This window comes from Ambystoma mexicanum, chromosome 4q, assembly GCF_040938575.1.
Source record: "Ambystoma mexicanum isolate Mex_15411 chromosome 4q, UKY_AmexF1_1, whole genome shotgun sequence".
Lineage (NCBI taxonomy): Eukaryota > Metazoa > Chordata > Amphibia > Caudata > Ambystomatidae > Ambystoma > Ambystoma mexicanum.
The window spans coordinates 325,377,331-325,397,267 of NC_090928.1; the positions used below are offsets into that span (position 1 = coordinate 325,377,331).

At 45.8% G+C, this 19,937-nt stretch overlaps 1 protein-coding gene and 1 non-coding gene across 6 annotated transcripts in view; one reads left to right on the plus strand and one right to left on the minus strand.

The window, feature by feature from the left end:
• Positions 1-19,937, plus strand: part of BIRC6 (baculoviral IAP repeat containing 6) — a 3,097,233-nt gene that overhangs the window by 2,556,222 nt on the left and 521,074 nt on the right. For all 5 annotated transcript variants that reach the window (XR_011268132.1, XM_069607902.1, XM_069607904.1 and 2 more), the window contains one exon: positions 14,586-14,717. Coding sequence is in view for 4 of the 5 variants with exons in the window: in XM_069607902.1 (XP_069464003.1) it covers positions 14,586-14,717 (132 nt within the window). In the remaining variant the exon portion in view is untranslated. The remainder of the gene's footprint in view (positions 1-14,585; positions 14,718-19,937) is intronic.
• On the minus strand, positions 11,366-11,527 carry LOC138468577 (U1 spliceosomal RNA). Its single transcript, XR_011268342.1, has one exon. It is a non-coding gene; the product is annotated as a U1 spliceosomal RNA (small nuclear RNA).

Sequence of the window (19,937 nt, forward strand, 5' to 3'; positions counted from 1 at the left end):
CTTGCGGCACTGGTTGAGGGATTCCGACGGGCAGTCAGGGGCCCCGTCGGCACCCTCGACATTAACGTCGTCTCCCACGTTGGGGTCCCTCCCAACGGGCTGGTCTTCTTCCACGCCAACGGCATGGCTTAAGACTTCGATCAGCTCTTCCTCAGAGGTTGAGGCCGAATCCACAACGACCTCCTGCCCCCCCTTTTTCTTCTCCGTCGGAGGTTTCACGGGGGTCCTGTCGATGGGCATAAAAGAGGACTCACTCCGCGGTGGCAGGGAGACTCTGAGCCCCGAGGTCGCCACCACTGGTGTAGCCTCCACAGGCTGAGCCAGGGCCGCCGCGACTGTCTCGATAGAGGCCTTGGCCGGATGGATTAAGGCTTTCACCACCTTAGGTGCGCTCACCGCCTTCTCCTTGGGGGGAGGGTCACTGCCTCGCTCTCCCTCCGATGGGGCCTTCGAGCTCGACCAGGGCCTCTCCAGGAGCTTCACCGGGTGCTCGGCCTTCCTCTTACCCGAACCAGAGCGTTGGCTCGTGGTTGATGGTGCCGGGGAGGATGCGCCCTGCCTGGCGCCCGTAGAGCCCGACCGTTCGGCACTCCCGGTGCCAGCAGACTCGCGGTGCTTGGCCTTGTGTTGGACCCCCGTCGCCGGGGCATCCTCAAAGGTCTTAGAAGACCGCTCGGATTTCTTCTTCTTCTTCTCGCCTGACGGGCTCTTCCCTTCCAGCCAGTTGGCGAGACGTTGATGGCGGTCCTTCATGGTCCGCTCCGACATATTGCCGCAAAACACAGTCCTTCTCCACGTGCGTCTTGTCCTCCTGTAGGCAGTACAGACAAAAGGAGTGTTCGTCCTCCTTAAAGACATTCTGAAGCTGGTATCCAGGGCAGACCCTGAACAGCTTTCCGGGCGTCGAGCTTCCCTTCTCCTGGGCCATGTCCGAGATGGGCCTGAGAAACTTCTGGAGTCCTCCAAAAGCGTGGCTCGACGAAATCTTCACCCTTGAGGTGTGTAGACGAATCCGACACGGGTCCCCGTTAATCGGATGAAGAAACGGTGGCGTTTGAGGCTCTTTTGACCGAAAAATCGAAGTTTTTGAGAAAAAAATGTGAAAAAATAGCACTAACGCTCGAGAGCAATAGCACGAGGATCCCAACACTTGAACGTGCGGTAAAAATCTGAAGATGGCTGCCAGAGGCGGGGCTTAGGTAGAGGGCTTTCATTGGCTGTGGTCAGTATGACGCAGAGATCAGTGATTGGTTACTACTACGAAAGGCAGATCAGAAACGAAACTGATACTGGTTTTTTCTTTACCGAGGATTCCCAGCCTGACGACGGGGAATATTCATGAGCATGTGAATCCATGCCAGACCCATGCTGGAGAACAACAGTTACAGGTAAGTAACTTCCTTCCTAAAGTGGTTGGGCCAGTTAGTGGGATAGGATTCATGCTGGAGAACTTTAATTTGGAGTTTAAAGGCCACTTTAGCTTTTGTTTTGTTCAGTAGGGAACTTCCCTCTTAGCAATAGGGCTAGTTGGGCATTTTGATTCTTTATTTTAAGAAAAGCTCTTGAGAATGACTTCTCATCGTCCGAGTCCTTCTTCTGGTTCGCCGCTGTTCCCACTGATTTCTCTGACATCAAAGAAGTTAAAACCAAAGCGACCAAACCATAATTTCGATTGCACAGGACTGGGTGCAAAGAACTTAGTACCCGATCCTGCTGTTGTATCCTCATTGAATGATCAAATGGAGTGAGGTTCTTTTTTTCAGACGTTGGTATGATACTGCACTCCGATATCAGCAGCTAAACCTTCATGTCAGTCTTTAGAATGTTGGAGGTATCAGAATTAAAGCATCTCTAAGGAGGTTCATTACATGAGTCAAAGTCCACCTGTACCTGCCCATGGTGATATTAGCACGTTTTTCTGCATCAAAGGCACAGTTTTAGCATTCTTGTTGGCTTTGGCCAAGGCAGGTTGTAAAGTTGATATTCCGCCCTATCTATCTTTAATAGGAATCCTAAACCAGTGTCTTATTTTTCAGTACAGATTGTGATCCGATTTCTGAACGGGTAATGTCTTTTTTCATCCGTTCCATTGCAGGACCTTCCTTTAGCATTGAAGTAATTATTGTTGTTAGCCCTATTAAGGCATACATGCTCTCAGCTTCTTGTCATGTAGTGTATTCGCATTAACATAAAATAAAGAAATGAAATGCACGAATTATAAGAGCAAAGTTTTACTTGTTTTTCTGAACTATGTGAGACAGTAATGGTATCAAGAGATGACACACAAAATATTTCAAATTCAATAGAAGGATCTTTATTAAGTATCGGGGTGTGTAATGTCTAACTTTCCCTATAACGATTTCCCTACCTAAAGAAAACTAAGGGATGTCTGTGTCCATAAGTCCAAATCAAAAGTCTGTGTGTGTGAAAACCTATGCTTGCCCTCACATCTAGAAATAAACAATGTGTGGGTTTTTTCTTAGCCAACAAAATAGTGTTCAAAAGTAAAATCTTAGCTTCTCACTGCGCATGTTCTTCTTGGGCTCCCTATTCCAAGTTTAACACAGTCCCAATAACTGCTTATCTCAACAATGTCCCACCAGGCCTTGAGGTTCCCTTCCCCAAGACAGCGTTTCTCAGTTCTATCGATTCTCGGGGTACTCTTCCCCCAAGATTTCACTGTAGCAGTTATTCACAGTTCTTTGTGGTTTATTCATAAGGTTTTTTTCTTTTCACCATTCAGGGCTCCCTGTTCTAGGTACAGTTGTCAGACCAGCCTTGTTTGGCTCCTTCATAGGCTCTTCTGCCTAGGGCTTCTGACTGCTTAAACTTGTATTCTCTTTGGTTAGTGTAACACTACTGCATCAATCCTTTGCTTTACCATAGACTTATGGTTCCTTCTCACATTGGTTGTTAGTATACTTAAGTGATCGTTTAATTTTCCATATGCTTTAGTTTTGCTCACAGTGCTGCTTACATACACTTAAAATGTTTGTTCAGTATTCGATATGCCATGCTCTTATTCAAATAGCACTTTCCATTCAGTTTGGTATTCGATACAGTCCAGATTTATTTAGGTTCATGGACTGTTACTTGCCTGCGGTCCCCTACGAGCGCTCCGGTCCTCCCATGTCCTCTTGCACTCACTGGCTCTTCGCGTCTCCACAATGGCAGCTCCTGCTGTTCCTGCTCACCTTCTCTGTAGCCGTGAAGTAGACCGTCTGCGCTTTGCTTACTCGCCGGACACTTCTCTGCACCTGCCGGCGTCCCAAATTAAGGCGTCCTGCGTTCCTTCTGCTTCTCAGCTGTTTGGCAACTCCAGCTTGCCTGCCTTCTGTTTCGAGGGCACCCGCAACGTTCACGCGACTTGCCTGCTCCGGGTCCTGCAGGTCCTCTGGGATCATTGCCGGTATTCAGACCTCCTGTTCTCCTTCCACCACAGCGGTTCTCCTTCACATGCTTGCTTCGGTCTCCTCCCTTTATGCACCTGAGACATTTTAAGGGGCCTCGGGTGTGTTTTGCTGGTGTGTCTTGCCTGACGATAATAAACCCAATCAATGGGACATGCCTGACCCTCAGTGTTGGATACTTTCATACCCTTCTTCTTCGTCCCAGTACTAGAGTGGTGTGTGTAATAGGAAGTGTACATTACTCCTAATTGCTTCTTCCTGGTCTCAGTATTTGGTGGATATTTACAGGGATAAATGGGGCAATAAGGAAAGTATCAAACGAAGGCTGAGGAAGGGAGGGTAAGTTAGTGTTTGGGAAAGGAGGATACCATATCTCGCCATCAGTTGGTTTATAGTTATAACATCGAAAACAAAAAAGTCGAAAGTCAAAAAATTGTTTTGACCTTTTATTTTTTTTTAAATGCGAGAGCCAAAAAAAAATATAAATAAAAAAAAAAAATTATTCGACTTTTTTTTTCGGCATTATGTTTTCGATTTTTTTTTTTACTTTTGACTTTTTTTTCTTGATTTTATGGCTGCACACCCCATCAGTCACCCAATCCCCAAGGAGCCTCCACCCAGGTGAACCTCCCTGGCTTGTATGCCCCCAGGTTCGGGATCCAAAAGTGATGGCCCTGGCCCCATCCTATGCCACCTGAGAAGATCCCTGGGGAGTGGTTTTTGAGAATGCCTTCAGGTTTTTCACATTAGAAGATTGTGGTAAGAACTCGCTGGTGGGGCTTATCCCAATACCCTGCAGCCATAGCCAGGCAGGCATGGCTTAAACCAGGTGATGGTTTAAATTTGTGGTGTATTGCGAAGATTAGACCTTAGAGGGTGGTTAGTTATGTCTTTGTACTTGAGTTTCAATATATATACTACAGTTTCCATATAGTGCTTCCATATAAAGCTCTATGAATGATGGAGAGAAGTTTACAAATGATTCTAGGATTTACTGGGAGACAGCGAAGTGTCCTCAGTATAGAGGAGAGATGCATGAATTTTTAAGAGTGTTGGTGACCATGTACGCCCCAGTGTTCTGCAAGAATGTAAGTATTTTCGTCAGTTTAACAACCCTCATATAGTACATTCAGTAGTCTATTTAAGATCCAAGGATGGCACATGCAAGCGTTGAGTAGAGTGCTTTGCAGAGTAGCTGGCGTAGTTGTCTCAGTAGTACAAGGTAATAGTTGGCCGAGATAAGTATAGGATCCATTTGCATGGAACGACTCTGGTCAAATATGAGTTAAAATGTTTTGACTCTTTGTTGAATATAATTTTGGCACCTAACATGGTTGTGTCTGGATATTTATGTAGCAACATACTAATGGATTTGGAGGAAGATATAATCAGTAATTCAATCTTTTTGGGGTTTAGGCCTAGCCAATTATTTGCTATCCAGCTTTCAGTTCGTAAAAAGATGTATTCTATTCAATGCATGGAGGATTGCAGCTCTTTCCCCGAGGCTAAAAACAATTTGCGTGTCATCGCATAGTTCTGAAACATGGCTCCCAGTTCTCATAATAAATTGAGAAGATATGTTATATATACATCAGAGTAATGAAAACAGTCATGCGCCCCGAGGATCACCGTAAATTGTAATTTCTGAGTGTGATAGGGCATTCCCTATCTTTACCCTACAGGATCTGTTAGATAAGAAACAAGAATTGGCTTTATCTGATCCTTCTACGACCCCTTGAATGTGTTCTGACCGTTTCGGGGGCTTGACCATATCAGGGCGGGCCAGTTGGCCCCTCCGCACCTGGGTAGGCAGCATACCGGGGCTTAGGCCGCAGTTGGTCCTACTGCAGAGGCAGATGGATGGAGTTTGGAGGACCCGAGACTGTGAACCCCCTAAGTGTTCTGGACCTACCAATGATCTGGGTGCCACTGTCTATCGCAAGAAGCTTTTCAACCTTGTGGGAAAGAGCCTCTGCTTTCTCACAGAAAAGTGGCACCAAAATGCAGTTCATATCTACCCGAAACCTCTGAGCCAATGCTCTTATGCAGAAAGTGAATATTGCTTCCCTGCAGACCTACAGACCCCAGCAACAGCACCTATAAAGCAAGCAAGACAACAGGCGGGCAATCCGAGCGGCCGGCAGAGAGTGGACATGGCCACAGAAACCCCATGAACATCCACATGGGGAAAGGGTTGGTGCTTAAAACGGTTTTTAAAGGAATTGAGCATTTGGACCTCACCCCTAGGAACTAGGAAGTAAGCTTGTCCCAAGACGTCGGGTGAAGACCAGGACCAATGGGAAGGAGAAGGAAGCAATCTGGGATGAAGGGCCACATATAAAAGACCTGCGTAGTCATAAAGGAATGAAGGGTAGGCGGATGAGGTAACGAACCGAGACTTGGCAAAAAACATTAGAGCTGAGTGCTTAGCACATGTGGGGGATTGTGGCATGGAGTGTAGGTGGGGTATTGTGTTAATGGTAGAGAGTGGTACCAAGTGTGAGAGTGTGGGTGATTATTTTTAGTGTGAGTGGTGGACCAGGAGAGAGTGAGAGCAGAGGAAAGATTGTTTTAGTCAGTGAATGAAAGGGCAGGGTGCAAGTGACGAGGAGAGCAAGAAGGAACAGGCATAGAGGGTGAAGGCTGAACAATAGGAATAGGAATAGGTAGAGGTAGTAGGAGGAAGAAGGGGAGCAAGGTGAATAGTGAGAAACATTGGAGGGAGAGAAAGATGGACAGAATAGAGAAGGGGGAGGAAGACCAGAGGGAGATATAGGTGAGGGAGAGGAGAACAAGAGGAGAGTGGGAAACATCGAAGGGACAGAGCGAGAAAGGTGAGGAACCACAAAGAGAAAAAGTTGAGTGTGTGTGGAAGGAATAGGAGGAAGTAGGACGATAGAGAAGATGGGAGACCAGAGAAGAGTTGAGACCGGAAAAGGTAAACGCTGCAAGAAGCAGGAGGGGAGAGTTGAAAGACAAAAAAGGATTAGGTGGGATAAGAGGGGAGGGAGAGCGAGCAAGAATTTGGAGAGAAAACGCACACCTTGTTCATTACGTGTGGCTAATATTGGAGGTCCTTTCTGTCATGCTTGCATACTACCATCTGGGGAATAGTGAAGTCTGGGCTAGGTTGGAGGGAGCCTACAGGAGGTTGATTCTAAACCATGGAATCCCCTTAGTCTTTCCCTCACTCAATCCAGTATTGAGCAACATCTACAAACCAATGTATAAAGAGATATATATATATATATATATGTAAGTGACAAATCCTATATATGCAGTGATTTTGTTGAATTGAAAACAATCAAATTTGATCAAATGAAAAAACTAAAAAATATTGAATTAAAAAAATATATGTGGGGTTGGGGTAAGGGGTTAAAATGGGTGGGGAGGTGTTGGGGTGGGGTTTTAAACATGGGGAAAGGGGTGGGGGGAGCCCAAATCAAAAAAATAAAAATTCAAAATATTTTTGTTGCTTTAGGTTTGTTAAAAATGCATGTTTTGTTTTTTCTTTCATTAAAATCGCATGTAACCGTGAAAATGTGGCCATCTGTGATAGCATTGAATCAGAGGTGTGATGTAAAGTATCCAATATGAAAGAAAGATCTTATGGCATAAGAAGTCTGGTGTCTATCCACAATGTAAGATACATTATACTCAATGCCAATCGAAGTGAGTTCAGTAACACTTTCCGGGCGAACACCAGACTGTCGCATGACCAGTAACTCAGAATTGTCTGACATTCTGTAATTGCATGGTAGCTGCTTCATGTAAAAATGTTAGTAGAACGTGGCATTTGTTATCGGATGGTAACTATGCAGTCCTAATCTAAGGTGGGTTTTTACAAAAGGGGGTAAATTAAATCATGCTTGCTTAAGTGTGTTTTGGATAGAAGTGTCCTTAAAGGTCTCCACACTGTCCTTAACAAATATATAAATACGTGGATCCTTTAGACAAGTTGTCCTGTTGCTTATAATATGTCTAGTCTCTTGTAGAGATATACATGAAAAATGATATGGAGTATGGAATGTAAAGGGGCTAAATAGTTACCTAAAGAGAAATAAGGTCATGTTGTACCTGCGCATGCAAAAAGTAGACATTGCACTGCTACAAGAGACTCACCTGACAAGGGAGAAAACGGATACGATTGCTAGGAAGTGGAAGGGGGGTGATGGTGAGTTCATCATATTCTGCCTATGCCAGGGGAGTGCTTATTTGGGTGGCGCCACATGTCCCATTTCAACGGGTGCAAGAGGTGGCTGAGCCAGATGGGAGGATGGCTGTATTGAGGGGACTGGTGGAAAATAGGGAGATAAGCATAGTAAATACGTACGCCCCGAACCAGAACACAGCGGCGTACATTAGAACATTGTGTACTAACCTGAGCACATGTGTGGGGAGCGCGGTGATCTGGGGAGGGGACTTTAATTGCGTACTTAACCCAAGGGTGGATAGATCGGATGGGAAGATGGACAGACCCTCCGCTGCTGCTAAAGCGCTGCAGACATTGTTGAGTGACTTTGGTCTAGAGGACGCATGGAGAATGAGACACCCCCTAGATAGGCAGTATTCGTATTATTCTGCCCCGCAGCAGTTACAAAAGAGGTTGGACTACGTCTTTACTACACCTGAAGTGTTAGCGGAGATAACACAAATAGAATATAAAGCAAGGGTTCTTTCGGACCACTCGCCCCTGATTCTCGGATGGCAATATTGCCCCCCGAGAGTGAGGACTCCGACATGGAGCCTGCGAGCTGAGGCGCTGAGAGACCCCTTTTTTAAGGAGGACATGAGGGAGGAGATTGTAAACTTTTTCGAGACGAATACTGGGAGTGTGGATTCAGCAGGAACACTGTGGGAGGCCTTTAAAGTCGTGATGCGAGGGGTAGCCATAGCAAAATCTAAAGGACTACAATGAGGGATTTTAGCTGACCTATGAGAAACGGAGGAGAAACTGGAAGAGGCTTTAAGGGGCGAAGATGGCACTAAAGAGAAATGAGAACTTATGCTACAGCAGAAATGTGCCGAGCACTGGGATAGACTGCGTAACCTCAATTATAAAAAATATGTAGAGAGACAGCACGCGGGTGGTGATAAACCAGGACGACTCTTGGCGTGGTTATAAAAGAGTGAAACCCCCATAGTCACGATCAGGACCATAACAAGGGAAGGCGGTAGTTTAGCAGATACCCAAGAGGAAGTTAACCAAGAGTTTGCAGACTATTATAAAATATTATATGGAGACGATGGTACGAGCTGTCGAGCTACGATAATAGAAACATTGGAGGATATAGGGTTGCCAAAGATAAGTGTGAAGGAAAAAGAAGAGTTAGATGCACCAATTACCCTAGAGGAACTAAGAGAGGTGGTGAGACAGTTACCTACTAGCAAGACTCCAGGGGCGGATGGACTCCCAAGTGAATTTTATAAAGTATACATGGAAGAGGTTCTCCCCCCACTGTTAGAAATGTTGAACGAAGCATTTGAGATGGGAAGTTTGCCAGAGTCACTGAGAGAAGCGATCATAATACTGCTTCCCAAACCTAATAAGCCTGGGCACAGCTGCAGCTCATATCATCCCCTGTCGATGCTGAATCAGGACAGCAAGATACTGACGGCTGTTTTGGCAAATAGATTAAAAAGGGTTATCGATAAATTAATACACCCTGATCAGACGGGTTATGTCCCAAATAGGAACATCTCTAATAATCACAGACTACTCCAACGAATTATTGAGAGTGGTAGCGAAAATGCAGGTGAAATGGCGATTGTGTCTTTGGATGCAATAAAGGCCTTCAATTCGGTCAAGTGGCCATGGCTGATGGCGGCCCTGGAAGGTTATGGGTTGGGGCCTGGATATGTGCGGTAGGCAGAAATACTGTATAAGGAGCCTCTGGCTAGAGTTAAGACAGGGTCGGTGTTATCTTAAAGGTGGCAGCTTAGCCGGGGCACCAGACAGGGTTGTCTGTGGTCTCCAATGCTTTACATACTAGCCCTGGAACCTCTAGCAATATATCTGAGACAATAATATGACACCATAGGCATTGAGGTGAAAGGGGAACGACATCTGATCTCCCTATACGCAGATGATATGCTGCCGTACTTGAGGCACCGGGAAGAAAATCTCCCATATATTCTAGAGGTAATGGAGAGATATGCAGGGTTTTCTGGTATAGCGGTGAACCCCCAGAAGTCGTGCATGTTCCCACTCGGTGGGTACAAGGGGATCCCGGTGGAGCGGTTACCTGTATTGCAGGTGCCATGGGCGGTCAGAACATTTCGGTACTTAGGAATAGACATATACCACACAGTGGAAGAGGAGCATAGGTGCAACACAGAGGTGGCCATTAAAAAAATTGAGAATTGCATGCAATTTTGGGTGAGGTTACCCTTAGCAATGATGGGGCGGGGAGCAATGCTCAAGATGGTAGTATTGCCTAGGCTCCTGCACTACTTTGGGAACATACCACATCTGATACCTAAGAAGTTCTTCATCAAACTGAATGGTATGTGCAGGGATTTCCTGTGGCATGGCACGCGGAATAGAGTGGCACTATGGAAGCTACAGAATTTCTATGAAAGAGGGGGGATAAAATTGCCTAACTATGAGGTTTATTATGGGGCGAGCCAACTGCAGTATGTTGCCAAATGGCTCTCGGATGAAGAGACCTCTGAATCGAGACTGTTTGGGTGAGATTGCACACCTTTTTACTTGAAAGAGGTGATGTGGGTACCCAAGGCAGAAATGAAAGGGTGCCCCAGGATGATGTTGCTGGGGTGGAAGATGTGGCGCAGAGCATGTCGGATGATGGAGAACCCATCTCCATGCTCCCCGCAGGTACCACTGGTTGCATTAACAGGGGCGGATGAACAGCTGAGGAAGATGATCAGAAATCTCTGGGAACCGGTTGGGCTAGCAACGATGGGTGATCTTTGGCAGGAGGGTTCTATTAACACCTTTTGAGGGGCGGCGGGATGAAACTGGGTTGCATACAGGCCAGTATATTACATATCATAGAATGGTGCAGAGAATTAAAAACATATGGCCCGAAACTGTATTGGAGGAAGAACCAGATGCCACCATAGACATGATCTACGACAGGCTTGTCCAACCTTTTTGAATGTGGGGCCGAAGCATTAACTTTTTGTCACCCAGTGGGCCGGCGAGCCAAAAGTCAACAACCTCACCCAAAGCAGTATATTAAAAGGCGATATTGTGACCTTTGACACAATAGCATCACAGGCAGTGATAGCCATGCAGTCCCAAAGATAGCTTTTTGTGTCATGGGCAGTGATCAAAGGTTAGTTGCTTGTGATTTGTTTCAGTGTCTATGTGTTAATATTTTCCTGAAATAGTGGAGGCGACCGAGCGTAGCGAGGGAGCTACAAGGTTCTAGGGAGGGTTTAGGCGGGTTCCCCCCCAAGAAATGTTTTTCAAATATGGGGTTGAAATGGTGCATTTTGCAGCAGAAAACGTGACCAAAAAGCCATAAATTTACAATCGGTTCTAAAGGGGAACATGAAAATTCCATGTCACCAACAACAGAAAAGAACATTTTACAATACAACACATTTTAATGATCGATGTGTCCACAATGTAAGACAGCACTGTCACTGATGTAACACATTGTCATGCTGGTTGTACCCACAATATGCCCCTGTAGCAACATGTCTATGCTGGCTGTTCCCAGTTTAGGCCAGCAATGTCCTGTACAAAGCATGATTGATGCTGCCTGAGCATGTGCAGTGTGCCCAATACATATGGCAGCTTATCTCTGTAATACACATTACTTCTGTGGTGATGAAAGAAGCATAATTCAATTCAACAGATAAAATGTGGAAAAGCGATCACCCAAAGGTGAACCTAATTGAAGGAACGCAATGTGAGCACAATCTTAAAGTATGCAACCTAGCAGGCCTAGTGCACACGTAACCTTTTCTTTCACCAATAAATCAGGGGGAGAGCGCGAACGCAGTCCCCCACTACCAGAAATAATGCAGTTGTGTATCCCGCATTTGGGAACGTAGCAGGGGTCAGCAAATCCGATGTGCAATGGGTAAGCCTGACCCTGGGAGATCTGCCCTTGAGATCAGCTTCTCCCCTGCCAGCTAAGTATGAGTTGCATGCAAGAGGGCAGGGGTTGGGTTAGTTCTGGGTAGCCCCGCTATGCGAGGGTGAGAAGGCAGGCCCTGACCCAGGGCGGAGCTGCTCAGCGCTGGCCCCATTGACACCATCATAATCATCCTGGACCTCGACGCTGCACCACCCCTGAATCTCAGAGTTCTGCTCAATGAAAATGCTGAAGCTTTGACATCTTTGCCATAACCATATGCCGTGTTGTCAGCCGAGCCTGCACAGCGCCAAATGCAAGTAATCCCTCGTCCGGGCCTAGAGGTCACTGAGTCTTCCAGTGCCATCCACTTGGCACGGCCTACTGTTCCCAGCGTTTTCTACCCGCAAATCAGCACCACTGCCAAACAAAACTGCGTCATTGGGGCCCATCGCTGCTGCTCTCCAACTTGACCCCAGCGCAAAGGCACCCATGCTTCTGGTCTGATGCTGAAAAGCCTGGCTCTGCTGAGATCCGAAAGACAAGAACTAAGGTATTTTGGGAACATAGTACTATTGTTTTTTGTGTTGCAACTGTATCAGCTCACACCTCTCCTGAAGGGTATAGGCTGCCCTCAGACTGCGCTACCAAAAGAGTGAAAATACGTTATACCTGTTGGGCTTGCCTGTTTCACTTTTATGATTGGGATCACTGCTGCATGGGTATTAAGCGTGTTATAAATAACCTATCATATCATAGATCACAGATCAAGATCATAAGCAACTTCCAGAAACCTTGGCAGGTGGTCCACTGAGGCCCATTTGCAGGTTGCAGTGTGTTATTGGGGCACTATTAGGGTAACATATTGTGCTGTACATGTGGTATTCGCCATGCTTTGATACCCCACTGGACACATCTATAATGTCCAATGTACTTGGTATAATGCATGGATATTTTCATCAATCTGCACTGTGCTTAGAGGTAAACGTAACAGAGCTCCCGCTGTTCTTCTTTGTCTCGAGACGAGGAAAAAAAGCACTGCAAAGGTTAAGTTTCTCAGCTGATAAAGGTTCATCTTCAGTGACATTCGCAATTCAAAAGAATGATTTTTGGGGCAGACAGGCTGTGTCGCCGCAACCCCTGCTAAACATATGTCCAGAGATGACAAACCTTGAAAGTAACTCTGCACAATGGCCCTCTGATCAGCGGCCCACGCTAATCAGGGGTTCAAGAATCCACAGTGCTGCCCATGCCGAGAGAAACTCCTGCACAGCACCTGTCCACATAATCCTTCGCCCGGGCCAGCACTCTCTTCTCCTCACCTCACCACCTCCTCCCTTCATCTCGGCTCGCCTTTTGCCCCTCAGAGCACCATGCAAGAGAGTAACGGGCTCTGGAGCCCGTTCCTCTCTTGCATGGTGGGTCCTACTTGCATGAAATGGGATATTTAAATGCAAAGTAAGTGCTCCTATATTAATCCCATTGGTCATAGTTTGTGGGAGTACTGGGCAATTGTATGGACCCGCGCTCATTGAAAATGAATGGTATTCCCGAGGTAACCCTCACTATGCCGTGAATTAGTCTCTACTTCCTCCATCAGACCCATCCTCACACAGTACCTTTTTGCATTCTGGTTTATACTAGTACCTTTTCACCTGTTCCCAAAGGTCCTTGGCATGAAAAGTGCCAGTCAGCGGTTTTTAAATCCAAGTCTGTGCATGTCGGAGAGCAAAACATAAGCCCTGTAAAGCCAAATACTTAGATGGTATAAGTTGTAATAGAATGAGTCCTCTTTTCTAGCAGAGAAAAGGAGAAAACGTCTTGTCCTCAGAAATTTATTTTGAAGGTGTGCAATGAAGTCCGTGGTGAACCCAGGGTGGATGAACGGCAGATGGAACTGCAATGCCTACAGATTGACATGGGAGTGCTTATAGTGTGAGATGGACAATATGTATGCTTGATGGCTGATAAACTGTGATTTTCTTTTTTTTGTTTACACTATGGAAGTGCTGTCATATTTTAGTTGAATTGTTAATAAACAATGCAATAAAGAGAACTTTAAAAAAAAGTACTTTGAACTTTAGACATACATGTGTCTGTGATCATAAAAAATACATTAATTAGGAAAATAAAGTGTAATTCAGTAAAGGTTGGATATAATGAATTGTGGGTTTTCTCTACACCTTCTTTACCTTAGGCCTGTCATTCATTGGTTAAATAAAATTATGGTACTAAGGCGATTTATCCCTTTGACCAGAAGTGCCACTCACTGATGCAACATTAAGGGTTTCCAGGTCCTCGGTAGTGGCTGAGGTAAACCAAAGGTGACAGATGTGCTGAAGGCAAAACATACACATTGTAAACATTACAGAAGGGATGGATCTGTTTTATTCTTTTGCACATGCCTTTATGCACCTCAATAAGGGCTATGTTTGCCACCTAAGTTGTAAGGCTTTTCCTTAGGAAAGTCCATATTTTAATACCAGGCTAGCATCCATTAGAAGAATCCCGATCCTTGTAAGCACCTTAATTTTCATGTTTAGATTCAGAAGTTTTATTATTTTTGCTCTAATACAGCTTTAGGTTGAAGGTTGCACCCTATCCACAATATGCAGGATGATATAAGAATTGGGTTATCTTATCTGGCATATCAAACTGATGCCTTTGACAACACTGAGGTCATCACTAAATATATGTTCAGTTAGTCTTGATATTTTTATTTTGTTCTTGTGTATTGTCATCCATCTGCCTCCCCGCCTACCCTAGGCATCAAGATGTACTGTTGTAACTCTTGATATTTTAAAGCGTCCTCTCTGCCACCTCTATGCAGGTTGATTCAATGTTCTTGGAATCCAGAAGTTATGTTATTTTGATTTATACCACGCACCACTTCCACCAAGGGGCAGTATCGAGGCGCTAGATACATTGTAGATGTACATTGTAGATGTATGCTCTGCTAACCATTTCCTGCTGACTGAATTCATAATTTATTGGCCCTAGCTATGTTAAAAGACCACCTTCCCAGTGAGCTCAGTTCATGTTGATGCCAGAAGGAAAGTGTGTGTGTGTGTGTGTGTGTGTGTGTGTGTGTAAAATGACATGCAACTATTTTGTTGTTCCATAGATACTCCAAGTATAACTGCTAAATTAATAAATGAACAGAAGGATGATAAAGAGAAGAAAAATCACGAGGAAAAAGAAAAAGTAAAAGCAGAAAATGGTTTTGAGGACAACTATTGTGTTGTTGTGGCCTCAGGTAGGTTTCATTTTGCTTACCTTTTATTTTATGGCATTGTTAGCTTTTTATGTATTCCTTTTACCACCAACCATTCTATCAACATGCAATTGTTGTTGTCTTTTTGTCAATTAAATATTATTGACGCACAGAACATAATGAGACACTCCTTAGTCAAGCAAAATCACACAGATGTTCGATGACAGAATAGAAAATACTGTGTTTTTCAGTAAACATCTGGCCCTTCCTTGAACGTATAATAATTGAATTGAGACATATAAAACGTAGAGTTGCCAGTACACCAAATGTAGAGAAAAAAAGAAAAGGGGGAGAAAGAACTGTGCGGTTACCTTCAGAACATATCCTACAATGCCAATGTTATAACAAAGAAAATTGACATCTCATGAGGTCTGTGGTGAGTACTAGGGTGATTGTTATGATGTATAGAGGTAATAAAAGGGCCCCATTCTTCTAAGAATCCCAACATCTCCCCCTTAAGGGCAGCCTCAATCTTGCACATTGCTGCTACAGACCACATTTTTGCCTGCCATTCGCTTACATCTCATGCGGTTGGGGATTCCCAATTTATGGCCACGATTAGCCTAGCTGCTTCTAGAAAGTGAGACTTGACAATTCATTTATATTGACCACATGAATCTTCATCACCCAGCAACACCACTTGAGGTTGAGCCAATAAGTTTGCTCCACTAATGCTTTTGATTTGCACCAATATCTTTTGAATACCCCAGTATTAGTGTACATGTCAACCACATGTGAGAAAACATACCTGGGGACCTAGCACATCTGCAACAAGTGGGGTAGACCGTTGGATTGATTTTATTCAGCCTCTCTGGGGTGAGGTCCCTCTGTACATGCATTTAAAACCATTCTCTTTCAACTGTATACATTTGGGCGATTTCCCAACTCTCTGCCAAATATTGTTCCAAGCGAAGTCATCAATTGGTACACCTATATCCTCTTACCATTTGGTCGTATGTGTAAAGAGGCTTAAACCTATTAGCATTGAGTACTTTGTAAAGTGATTAAACCTTTCCGGCAGGAGAATCCCCTATAAATAAATAAATCCTCAACTGAGATATTTTCTTTTATCTTGATTCCCCACCATTACATCAGCAAGCCCAATGTCTCCATTGTATGTACCCATGCCCATCTTCAGCTCCTACCATAATGTTTTGTCTACTTTGCTCAAGCGATAAGGGCTTAACATTATCAACAATTGGCATAACCGCAGCAACCCTCTATCAATCCAACGGGTACATCTCCTAACATCCCTACCTGGCGGAAAGTCGGAGTTATTCCATATATTAGTAAGGGGAAATGGGGAAGTGGTGACTGCATATTTGCACGCAGCTTTGTCCCAGTATTCAAGCATAGCCCTAGTTGAAGGGAGAAAACGCTTCCCTTTCCTCACCGCTAGCGATCTCCAACACCAATCATGTAAAGGGACTCTCGTCAGAGCCTGTTCAATGTCTATCCAGTGTTTAGGGATATTCTCTGTGACTTGGCTTTCCAACAAGGGAGGTATCTGTGCAGCGTATAAGTAACTTTCCATATCCAGAACCACCAGGCCTCCTTTTCCCCTTGCCGCCATGGGGATATGTTTAGCTACTCTAGGGAATTGTTTAACCCATATAAACTTGAAAATCTGGGATTGAAGGTCTTTAATCACTGCTCTGGGGTTACAAATCGGGAAATCTTGAAAAAACATATCACAACTACGGCAACAGTCATTTTGATTGCTGTCATTCTGCCTACCCACGAAATTTCAGATTCCCCCATCGTGTTAAGTCGCTCTCAGCAGATGAAATCAATCCTGGAATATTAGCAGAATATAACCGATCATATTGTGCAGTCAGATGTACCCTGGGTATTTCGAAGTGATCGAGGCTCGTTGGAATGCAAAAGCGTTCCATAATCTATTAACCATCTTGGGTGTTTCTGAAATGTTAAGTTTAATGGATTTCGAGAGCGGAACTATATGTTCAATTAAGGCCCATATAGAAAAAACGGACGGCCGGGTGACTGAGGTAGAAAATAGAGTGAGCGCTGCGGAAGACGACATTGGCTCCCTCCGGGCTGAAGTGACTACCCTATCTAAACTTCAAGAGGTCAGTAAGAAAAATGAAGATTTAGAATCGCGCTCCTTGTGTAATAATATCCATATCATCGGCATTCTGGAGGACAACATAGAAGGCCCCATAGAGGACTATATAGAGCGAACCCTGTTATCCCTGCTGGACTCTCCAAAACTGTCCCCACAATTCGCCATTGAGAGGTCCCACCAAGCTCTAACGACCAAACCTAAATCAGCGAGGGTAGTGAATTACCGCGATAGGGATGCCTTACTGCATGCCGCAAGGATCAAGGACGAACTATCCAGAATCCACCTTTACCCGGATTTCTCCACCGCCATCCAGCAGGAACGCAAAACCTTTCTGGCCGTGAAGAGGAGGCTACGCGGATTTGGAGTGAAATACTCCATGTTGTATCCTGTAAAACTCAGGATCAAGCATACAAACAGGGTCTTCTTCTTTACTATCCCTGGGGAGGTGACCAAATTCATAGAGGAACACTTCCCAGGAACGCCCCTGCCGCTACTTATGGGGTCATCTTATCTCCACTGAGAGTGGGGCCCCGGACTGCTCCTTGCCATGCCCTCCCCACTAGAGGGCCTTCTTGTTGGTGGGGTTGGTCCCGGGATGGCCCTTCGACTATCCAGTGTACTGGCTGAAATCCCCCGCGAGCCAAAACTCAGACTCGGGACCCCATCCTTGCTGGGGTGTTCCCAATGGCCTACAGTCAGGCCCCCAAACACTTAAAACTTGCTGCATAACAAAAGTTTTGTTAAGTGATCCTATACCATGATAACCTAGCTATCATCCCAGCACGAGTGTGCTAGTTTTCGGTCAGCGCCGGAATCCCCAGACGAAGTTGCCGATGGCTGTATTTTTGTTTAGTATTGGGTCAGGGTTCATCCTTTCGATTGGGGGGGGGCGTGTCTGGGGGAGGAGGAAGGGGTGGTTTGATTAAAGAAAATGCTTGGCAAGCAGAGGGGAACTGACTCTTACACACCAAAACCATGGAGTTTATTGCCATGTACATGCGGCCCAGGACTGGGGAGGACATCTGCTGACCCAGACCATCTCCTACTGGCGCTATACAACTGGGAATATGGCGACTGATATAACTTGTATAAGATGGAATATAAGCCGCTCCCTGGCCAGATTGGTCCGACTCGAAAGGGGAGCGTCACATATCCTGGCAATAGAAAGAGCAGATGGCACCCTAACCCTGTCCTCATGGGAGATCAAAGCCGAATTCCGCTCTTTTTATGAGAAGCTGTACACTGCTGCCGATAGAGCAACTGAGGGTGAAATTGACAAATTCTTGGGCGGCCTTCCACTCTCGATTCCTTCTGCGGAGTCTTGGGAGGCCCTCGACGCCCCGATCACCGAGGACGAACTGTCAAATGCCAATCGACTCGCTATCCTCAGGGAAGGCGCCAGGATCCAATGGGTTCCCGATTTGAGTTTTACAACAATTACAAAGCTTCCCTTGTCCCTCCCTTACTTGCCCTCTGGAATGAAGCATGCCTCACAGGAATCTTGCCACCCTCCCTCCGTGAAGCAATAATAACCGTGTTGCCTAAACCAGGTAAACCCAGTACACAATGTGGTTCTTATCGCCCCCTCTCATCAGTTGTGACGCTAAGATATACGCCAATGTTCTGACTCTTAGATAGGCCCCATATATGCCTTACATCATACATCCGGACCAATCGGGGTTCATCCCGGGCCGCTCCACTTCACACAACTTGCACCGACTCTTCAACATACTAACCCGCACATCAACCCTGGTGCACTTGCGGTTGTGGCAACCCTAGATATGCAAAAAGCATTTGACTCCGTATCCTGGAGGATACTATGGCAGGTGCTTGCAAAATGTAATTTTGGTCCCCAATTCATGACCTGGGTTTAGCTGATATACTCCTCACCAGTTGCCAGGGTCCGCACTAACATGTGTTCGACACAGTTTCAGATAGAGAGAGGCAAGAGACAGGGGTGCCCCTTCTCGCCCCTGATATTCGCATTGGTCATGGAGCCACTGGCCGATAATATACGACAACAACACTCATCGGGGATAATCTTGTATGCGGATGACGCCCTTCTTTACATTAGACAACCCGAAACAAATCTTCCCCCAATATTGGAAGATGTCCACTTCGGCGAATTGTCGGGGCTCCGAGTGAACTGCACTAAATTGGCACTTTTCCCATTGACGGAAGCCACCACACCTCCCTCCGATTTGCAGGGGTTTGTTTGGGCCCAATCCGAGTTTACATACCTGGGGGTAGTGATTACGTGGGACCCCGTCTCTCTATATGACAACTACTATGGCAATTATCTGGTCAAATTGGCTCGGAAGTGCACAGGGTGGGCAAATCTCCTAGCAACACTGGCGGGCAGGATAGCCGTTCTTAAAATGGTGATACTGCCCCAGCTACTTTACAGGTTCTTAAATGTCCCGATGGCCGGGACGGGGCTTCTTCGCAACACTCACATCATTAACTCTTTCCTTTGGCACTCAGGTGCGGTCCGCGAGAAGATGGTGACACTGAGGACCCCGGTGGACAGAGGGGATCTCGGAGCACCCAACTTCGCGGGGTACTGGATAGCCGCCCAAGCCCAATATGCATCATTTTGGTTTGTCCCTACAGACCAGCTCCCGCATGTTACGTTGGAACGCCTAGTTACGAATGAATGTGACATCCGTTCCCTAGTGTTCCCTAACTACACTTTCCGGTTTGAAGCTTCGGACCCGTGGGGGCTACAGTCCAGGCTCTGACCAGGCTATGGAACCAAACGAACAACATGCACCCGTTTCACAGCGACTTTACCCTCTGGAATTTCTTCCCCAATTCCCCCCGGGTGGACTCCAGAACTGTGGGTCGCTGGGCGGAAACTGGTTACTCAGCAATTCGTGACATATTCATACAAGGTGCCTTCATGGAATGGGATGAACTCCCCAGACAGCTGCGAGGTAGACCTACTTGTTGGCTGCAGTACGCCGGCCTGCGCTGGGTGTTGAAGGCCAGACTCCCCGACTTTCCCTCCATGGCACAAGACGACCCATTCCTTGCTGAAATCATTGGCAGTATGCCCATGAGGGGTAAGGTCTCAAGGCTATACACCATATTTCAAAACCAGATATCCCCTCCTT